The 9,344-nt window shown below is 42.5% G+C and overlaps 1 protein-coding gene across 1 annotated transcript in view; it reads right to left on the reverse strand.

Annotated features, from left to right (window-relative positions):
- Nucleotides 1–3,189: 3,189 nt before the first annotated feature.
- Nucleotides 3,190–9,344, reverse strand: part of LOC103251642 (voltage-dependent L-type calcium channel subunit alpha-1D-like) — a 6,410-nt gene continuing 255 nt past the window's right edge. The window contains exons 2-3 of the mRNA XM_021708355.1: nt 7,226–7,535; nt 3,190–3,385 (exon numbers count right to left, since the gene is read on the reverse strand). Of these exons, the coding sequence (XP_021564030.1) occupies nt 3,190–3,385; nt 7,226–7,535 (506 nt within the window). The remainder of the gene's footprint in view (nt 3,386–7,225; nt 7,536–9,344) is intronic.

Raw genomic sequence — 9,344 nt, forward strand, 5'->3', positions numbered from 1 at the left:
CTAGCAGATGAAGATATCCATTTTGGACATCTCTAGCTGGAGGCAGTTCAGCTCTCCACAGAACTAGGAGGTATCCCAGAGGGGAGAGTACAGGAGCAGGTCACCCAGACTACAACTGTTCAACTACGTCAGCTTGCTTGTAAGAAAGTGAAGTTTGGGATACATGTCTACAGTTATACCACCCTGAATGTACCCAATCTCATCTGAAGTTTGGGATATGAAATAAAGCATTTTTCATCACATTGAAGTATGGTATTATAATCATCCCCACTCTGACACTCGATATAGAAGCTTTCCTTTCCTCTGTGCTAAGAAGAAAAAAAAAATAAATGATATACACTTTCAATAGGTGGAACTGAGGAAATATTGCTGCTGACTAAGCTAGGAGGTATATTACTGTGGGCACTGAGTTGCGCCGTTTCCTTGACTTCAACCTCCACTAGTCTCTGCAAACCCACAAATGAAAGCTGCACAGAAACTAGAGATTGTTTACACACACACACACACACACACACACACACACACACACACACACACACACACACCCCTAGGAAAACTTGCTATCCACCTCCCCGCCATCCAGGGTTGTCTTCAAATCCAGAAGCTGGCTAAGTTACATACTATGCAGTCCAAACACACATTGGACCAATGGGGATGGCCACATTTCTTAACCAGCAAAATTAATCATTTCACTACCTTTACCTGTAACAGGCAGAAACATCATCCATAAAGCTGGCCCTGAATGTCACTCTAACTGCTCAACATACACATTTCCCATGGAGCTATCAGGCAAATAAAACTCCCTGAAACATACAGCTTTGCAACTCCTATCAGCCTGTGCCCTTTGTTTTGCCATTCACATTAAATAAAAGGTATTTACTACAGATGAAAAATAAGCTTCGTTCAGCTGCCTCTAAACCGATCCCAAAAATAGAGCACTTTGGTACAAATTGGGTCAAATGTATAAAACAAACAAACAAACAAACAAAATAAAATGGCTCCCTGGTGAGTGGAACAACATAACATGGGGTCTTGCTTAAGAGTTGAGAGGAAATCCACAAAGAGCTTCCCTTCCCACAGTGGGAAAGGAAATTTAAAGAATCAGAGCATAAACTCATCTGGCCATTTGACCATCCAGGTGAATTCAAGACGAACTCGGATGCCATGAGTTTCAGAATACTAAGTGAAGAGGTCAAAAAAACAGACGTTGGCTTTGAGAAAAGCCTGCCAAACTAACACACTGTCCAACCCCCCTGAACATCCAGTGTTTAAGAATCACCAGGAAAGGATCCACTGAGGAGAGTTTACAAAAGAAAAGAAGAGAGACTTATCCATTTCCTGTGTTTGATTCCCTCACTTCTTGGCTAAGAAATTCAAATGGTCTGACAGCACTTATTTCGGTGCCCTGAATTTCCCTGGGAAATTTTCAGAATATTAATTGGCTTACACATGCAGCTACTTAATTATTCCATTGATCTGAATTAATCTGCCTTTCTGAAAGGTATTTATTTTCTAAGTTTGTTTAATCATGTTCTCTTGAGCTACAAAAAGCAACAATCTGGGTCACCATCCACATCGTTAAATTTGGTAACAAGGCTAACACCATCTGTGGCCTAGACTACGATGATCTATCTCCATTGATGGGAGGCTTTTCACTTCTGCTTTTCCTTCAAAACAATCATCTAAAGTCATATTTCTATAGCTAAATCAAACAGTATGTAAAATGCCCAAAGTTACACAAATGATCTCTGGCATAGTATAAATTCATATATACAAACAGTAAGAGTTTACATGTGTATCCAACTCCCATTTACAGTTGTGTTTTCAGCAGCAATATCCAAATTTTTTTTTTAATTCTCTAGAAATCAAACTCCCAAAGCCCAAATACAAATAGATATCATGTTACATCTGAAAAATGCCACAACATTTTCAATGTAATGTGAAATCCTGTACATAAACCGTTAAGGCTTATTCACAAGAGCATAATTTCATATCTTCAGAAGCCAGCAGAGCTCTCCCACACTAGGGAGAATCTAATGTGTTTGCCTTTACAACGCTTGCTCAGTTAGGAATAGGCCTGCTAAAATACAGCTTGAACATGAGAAACCAAAAACAAATGGAACCAGCTAAAAGAGAAGAAAGCAAAACAGTGGAGTTTCCTGTTATCCACCATTGGTGCTCTCCTTCAGCAACCATTCTGCATGGCTTCCAATTACAAAGAGTCAGTCCTTGCAAGAAGGATGCTGCAGCACCAGAAAAATCCTGAAATGGCTTCTGATTCATCAAAGAAAGATTACAGAATGTCAGAGTTGTAAAAACAGCCTAGTGATCTTCTTGTCCAATCCCCTTAACGGCCAGGTTGGTGAATGGCAATGCAAAGAATGTGAGAAATGCCCCAAAAGACAACTAGTTGACAGCCAAGTGGGACAAGCTCCTGGTTCCAGTCTAATGCTCGATGGTGCCCTTTTTTTTAAAACCATATCAACCTTTCCCAAAGGAAGTTCCATGGAACACTGGTTCTAGGGTGTTAAAGTCTTCTGTCCAAAAAATATTTAAAGAATCCATGACCAATTATTTTTAGGAGCTAGCCGAATTAAACAAACGAAACTTGTTTTTTAACTGCAGAACTTCCCAGAGCTTTTACTAAGCTAGTGAATGTGCACAATAAATCTTTAAGACAGCAATAAAGTATATGAAAATATCCTGATTTATTTAACTATACGATCATTTTATCTTGGAGCATTTCATAGGACTTGGAGTAGAAATTTCAATACCACATGATGTATTCAATAATACCATGTATTATTCTCTAAAATATGCTTTATTTAGATTTATTAGCTTTGTTGAACTGTACTTGTCTAAAAATAGTTCATGTACAAAAATCTGTGATGATTCTCTACTTACCAGAAACATTGACGAAAATACCCACCATTCCCAATTAACACTAGATTTTTTTTTAAAAAGCAACTAAAATTATCATGAAAAGAATGGTAGACAGCATAAGCTTATGTGGAGAGAAAAGGTATTTTAAAATTTGATACAAATCTCTTTCATAAAAAGTGCCACATCTATTTATACAAGATTCATGACTTTAAACACTTTCATTCAGTACAAATATGAGAATACAGGTAAAATAAAACAAAACAAAAACAAAAGCTCCAGGAAACATCACATGCAAGGCCGTAAACTTCAACCACTCAGAAGGCCAGCTGCCAGTTTGAGTACAGAAAAAAATGATAACCATTCACCAGGACAAGCAAGAACTCTAAGGATACTTACCAAGTTATGATTTGTTGAATTAGAATCATCTTCAGGGAATGGGATGTAAATAGCTAAGGCCACACAATTGGCAAAAATAGCCAATAATATAAATATGTCAAATGGTCTGAAAAATTTTGTTAAGGTCTATATGTGTCATGCAAACATAAACCACTTCTCTCACACACTCCCAGTCACACCACTTTTGAATCACTTTTAAAATGAAAATGACATGCACACATCATATTTCGATTGACTGTTGTGATGACTAGGTTTTCAGCAGAAGTCATCAGCAGTGGTCATCTCACAGGGGAGCCTCCTATCAAATGACCTCTCCATGTCCTTTTCTTCTGTTGCAAGGATCATGTTACTCTCATTCTTCTTCAGTACACTGTATATATTAAAACCTAAAAGTACATCCAACTGGGGCACTGTGTGAACCAGGTCTCTGCTTCTTGTAGTTTTAAAAGCGATGAGGGCCTCACTAAATCCCCGGCTGTTGTAGACACAGAGAAGTCATCATGGGATAAATCTTTTCCACAGATGCTCATCTCCATGTGTTAGAGCCATTTTCTCAGGGGCTGTTCTCAGAGGGGTCAATCTCAATCTCCTGTCTGGATTGGGGCAGGCCGAGTCACTGCGACCTTCTACATTCTCCCTGTGACTCCCACAGCACGTTCCAATACCTGAGATGTGATCAGCAAACCAGGCTTCAGCTCCCTCCTCTGCTCTCTTTACTAGAATGATAAATGACTGTGACTGTTTCAGATTAGAGCTGGACTGGAGCTCACTTTGAAATGTCCTGTTACTGAGCTCAATTTACAAAAAAATTGAATGTTAAAAGCCTTAAGAAATCAGCACCAGATATTTCCAAAGAAGGCATTAGCAACTCTAAATCTCGTAGGTCTGTCTGAAAGAATCGCTTTGAGATCAGCCTTCAATAGATACTTGCTTAAACATTCTGGTGTTGTGCGATGACCATGTATGTACCTAATTAAACCTGAATTGTACCCCACATCTTTAAAATTAAACAAACAAACATTCTGGTGTTATTAAAAGACATTGTCAAAACTGGCAATACAAAATTTGACATCTGCCAAAATGACTGTTTTTCTTCTTTTGGTTTTCAGCCTTTCCAAGTGCAAAGTTTCATGAGCACCAGCCTCATCTGCAATTCCCGGGCTTGATTTTATATCAGTGCTTCTCCCATAACTCATCCACAAGCAGCAAGGCCACTGGTTTAACTAAATACTCGAGGTACTTATAATTTGAGAATATAAACAAACTATTCTCCATTCATCCTGACACCCTTCTGGAAAATCAAAAAATGCTACAGGAAACAAATACCCCTTACCTCTCTGGAGCTTTCTTGAGTTTCATAAGACCTTGGCCCCTTGAAGACCTTCGATAACTTATTGAAATAAGGCAATGAGTAACAGTATTTCCTTACTAGCTCTGATGATTTTACATATTTTTTAAGTCAGTCAGCTTTAGATCACATCAATTCCCTTAATTTACCTAGCATTATAAAATCTTTCATCTAAGGATCCAACTTTCAGACAATCCACCTTAAGAAGACTTTAGAATTTCCTTTTCATTTTTCCTCTTAACAGGTCCCCACTAAAATCTAAAAAGTCAAGGGCTCCAACGTTGCTCTCTGTAGAAACACACTGGACTCTCATACCTCATACCACCATTCTTCCTTTTTGATTTCCTAATACCTTATTGATGAACCAACAAATCTGAGAAATACTAACACTATTCAGGAAGATCCAACATAGGGTGTATTTTTTTCTTAATACTGGTCCAGCTTCAGTCTCCAGTCTCCAGGTTCTGTGGATGCCATCTCACTGATTCAAGATTTTCACAAGCAAAGCAGAATAAAACAATAGAAAAATAGATGGGTATGATTCTAACAATTCCATCTGATAAGAAGAACACCCCTCACTCCTCCAGGATGTAGGACACAGTCTCTACTGTCTGTAAAAACAAACTAGACTCTTACTCCCCCAGTAAGGACTGGGCTTGGCAGAGCTGGCTTTGAGGAGGATTTCTATAACCTACTCCCTGACTTAAAAGGAAACAGTCATTTGAACAAACAAACAAATGGACCATAAGTCATTCAAGGATCTATCTATTCTACCTAGTGTCCCATTTGTAAGCAAGCTTCTCCCTGAATCAGCAGCCAAATCCCCTAATTCCTGTACACATGTGCCGGGCAACTCAGGAACAGGAGACAGCAGTGTGATCCAGGAATTTACTCTGTACACACAAATTGCTATGTACAAATTGCTGTGCACAGGGAGAAACAGCATCAAGCCTCCTACTTCACTCCACATAAAATTAATCACCTCACAAAGAGGTCGGTCTCTGCTTACTCAGAGTCAAGTCAAACCAATCTAAGGAGGAAGAGATCTTTCTGGCAAAGCGCAGCTGCTGCCCATGACTCCAGCAATGCCACTGAGGCACATCCTGATTTACCTAGCTCCCTCCTGGCCAGACACAAGTGTTCTGTTCTCAGACTAGAGAAAAACTTAAAGAGAAAACGCATGCACACAACCCCAGCTATGCGAGACACCATAACTCACTCTAGAGAAGGGACATCTGTTCCAAAAAGAAAAAGCACATGAAAACCCCTCAAATCCTACCCTAGTATTTGGCTGCTCTCTCTAAAACCTTTCTAGACAGTTACCTCATTTTAACTCCAGTCCATGAGCAAGAGAAAATAGCCAGCTAAGACAGAGGATATACAAATAGCTACCTCACTGGGTTCTCAAATTATAAGGGGATTTCATCTCCACTTTCCAGCTTGCTGCCAACATCCTCCCCTTTTAGTGTGGCCCCTCATCCTTCTGGGCCTGATGGAAGAACTCCTGTACTCATACCTCTTCCTACAGTTAGGAACTGCTCTAAGGCCCCTGTCGGTCCCAGACACACTTCTGAGGAGAGAAAATGCTTTATTTTGCCCAGACCAATGAATCATCTAATTAAAAAGCCATTTTCTCAAAAAGAAGGTCTCAGTCTACCTTTTCTGAAGAATGGCAGTAACTGGAGGCTGGCCTCTAGATTTGGGGAAGGGGTTAAGCAGACTGAAGTATAACCATTTTCTAAGATCTGGGACATGACAACCATTCTGGGGCATTCGGAGTTCAGTTTTAAAAATACAAAGGAGACACCCAGAAATGTAATTCCAGTCCAAGGACATAGACAGAATTTTTTTTATAAAGGCAGCAACTGCAAATTCCTCCACTGAGGAGGCTGCTCTATAACTCATAAGGGCTCAGGAAGAAGAGGCACACGTGAAGCTCTCCCTTCACAGGCTCCCGCACGCTCACTCTTCAAACGCTTTTTTGGAACTTGTCAAAGGGAAATTCCAGAAAGTGATAGCACTGATTAGCCCCCCAAAAAATCAAATGTACTCCCTCCCTATGAAGCAAGTGTTGATATCTGTAGCTACCTGAGCAATTAGGATCACCAAATGTCAGAGCTATAAGCAGCCTTAGCATTAACTGTAGCTGCAGAAGCAAACTTCAAACATCAGAATGAGAAGATTCCACTAAACACCAAATACACGTTTACTTAAAAAAAAAAAAGGCATATCTTCTTTGCAATAGATTCAATGAATATCACTGCCAGAAAACAACAGTGAATTTAAAATTAACCATGAAATGCCCAGTGACCAAAGGTCAGTTTCATATTTTAATTATCTACCACTGTGAAGTTTCAGTGTATCACCCTCTCCCCCACTAGTATACACACACACACACACACACAGACCCAGACCCTCCCTTCTGCAACCTGAAGAGACAGGAAGGTATAGACAATGAAACACCCTATATACAGCTTTTTTGGTTGCTCACATTCCAGACTGCCACAGCTTTATATCATTTCGGAAAGCAAATCGTTCTAAAAAATAAAAAAAGATGGTAAAGAGAAAATGAGAAAGACTTCCACCAAAAAAGGATACTTCCATTCCACTATACTAATGCAGGCTCTTCGGATGGGGTTATTGAGTGATAAACAGAAAAGGGCGCGGGCAGGTCGGCTGTTGGATGAGTTACCCTGTTTTTTGCTCTTGGCATATTGCTGACGTTTTCTTTGGGAGAGAGATCCTACAGGTGGTGGTGCGGAGGTGCTCATAGTTTGGGCAGCCTTGGCCTGTCTAGCAGCATCGATTGCAGCTTGCCAAGACAGGACAGTTTGCTTGGAGCTGTTCGGCTGAGAAGTTGGTCCTTCACCAGAAAGAGGGAATCTGGTGCCTCTTGCATAGTTTGCCTCTAGGGAGAAGGAGAAAAATAAAGATTTTTTTTTAAATGAGAATCCAATGTGTAGGAAAAAAAATAAAGCAAAGGTTGTCTCCCATCAATAACAGGGGAAAGCATTAACTATGTTTCCATTCTGACCCTCATGTCCTATTTTTCAGAAGCATGAGTTTGGTGAGCCAGAGCAATGAGAAAAGTCCACAAGCTCCGGTAGAAGTGTCAATCACACAGGACCATTGCTGTATCACACCCAGTGGATCAAAACCCCTTCACATGCATATTTTCACAAGGAGTCCTTCAGTGCATTTCTCCTGACAAACTGAGGCACTCCACATTTATTCTACATCTTTGAATTTTAAATCCCATCTATCTCTAATAAGTTAACAGATATGTATACCAGTTTTTCTCTAACACAACTACCACCACCAGCAAAAACAAACAGACAAACAAACAAACAAAAAAAAGCAGTGCCAATAATTCAATCGTCTTAATCATCTTCAGGGTGTTACTCTAACATCTTTCCACAGGCACAAATGCATATTTTTCAGCATGGAAAAGAAATCCCCACAGGCACCGAGGCAATACCAAAAACCCCATAACAAATATCTAGATTATGCACTGACACTTCCTGCAAATGAAAATTCATGATGCTTGGGACTCATTTCCTCCACAGGCTTCCGAAAACAGAAAACATCTTCAGGGCTTTTTTGCATTTTAAATTGCAGCAGCATCAGCCAAGCCAGCACCCAGAGAGACAGACAAGGCAGTCAGCCTGCACCCCTACACCTAGGATAGACAGGCTGGATTATGCCAGGGGCCCTCAAGGCCTAAGCGGTAATCATCTCAGTGTAGGTTGGCATCCCTGTGCACACAAGGCAGAAACCCAAGGGGGCTCCCTAACACGAAGCGCCCACCAGCTTTGGGTCAGGCCAACCCTGAAGCTGGTCACCCAGGCACCTGCCCGCCTTCCACCCAGCCTCCTAGATGAAGCAGAAGTCACAGCAAGAGAGGTGGGAGAAAGGTAGAGGGATGGGCATTTGCAAAACCAATTACTGCTAAGTAAAGAGTCAAAGCAAGCACAGGTCTGCAAGCCCGAGAAGGGGGCAAAGCGGGCGGACAGCAGGCAATTGAAACCGGGGATGAGTCGTGCCAAGCCTCTCCCCTGGGGAGCGCTCACCCGGAAAGGCTTCTAGCCGACCGAGGTGGGGGGCGCCGGCGATCTCCAAAAGGGAGGGCTGGCCAGGAGCTGCTCCAGCCTCCCTGGACCCAGCCCCGGCCGGCGTGGAGCCTGCACGTGGTGCCCGGGCCAAGGCTGGGGAGGGGAGCCCCACAGCGGCAGCGACTCCCCGGGCATTGCTAGGTTACCGACGTGTGCACGGCCCGCGACGGGAGCGGGAACACACGCTCCCCCCGGCCTCTTCTCCCATATACGAGCCGGGCCTCCACCGCGAGGAAAGGGTGTGCTTCACCCATCGGCGTGAAGGGTGAAACCCGGAATCCTAGAATTTTCCGGATGCCACCAGGGACCTTCTTCCCAGTCAACGAGGGGGCGGGGGAGGAGGGGAAGGCGAGAAGAGGCTGGAAAGGGGGCTCCGGCTGAAGACCTACAGCCCCCTCCTCCATCGCTCGGGGGCGTAAGGAAAGTTGAGCCCGAGGACACTGAACCCGAATCACCTCGGCTCGCCGCCCCTCCAGATGCACAGTACTCCACATGCTCAACGGCCGCCCCCACCCCACAAATGCAGAATTAACTCTGACATTCAGGGCCTGGAGGGGAGAACGGAGTGACTGTCACGCATCTCCCCTTTCTATGTAGATGACACC

This window comes from Carlito syrichta, unplaced genomic scaffold, assembly GCF_000164805.1.
Source record: "Carlito syrichta isolate Samal-C Ts95f unplaced genomic scaffold, Tarsius_syrichta-2.0.1 Scaffold59673, whole genome shotgun sequence".
Lineage (NCBI taxonomy): Eukaryota > Metazoa > Chordata > Mammalia > Primates > Tarsiidae > Carlito > Carlito syrichta.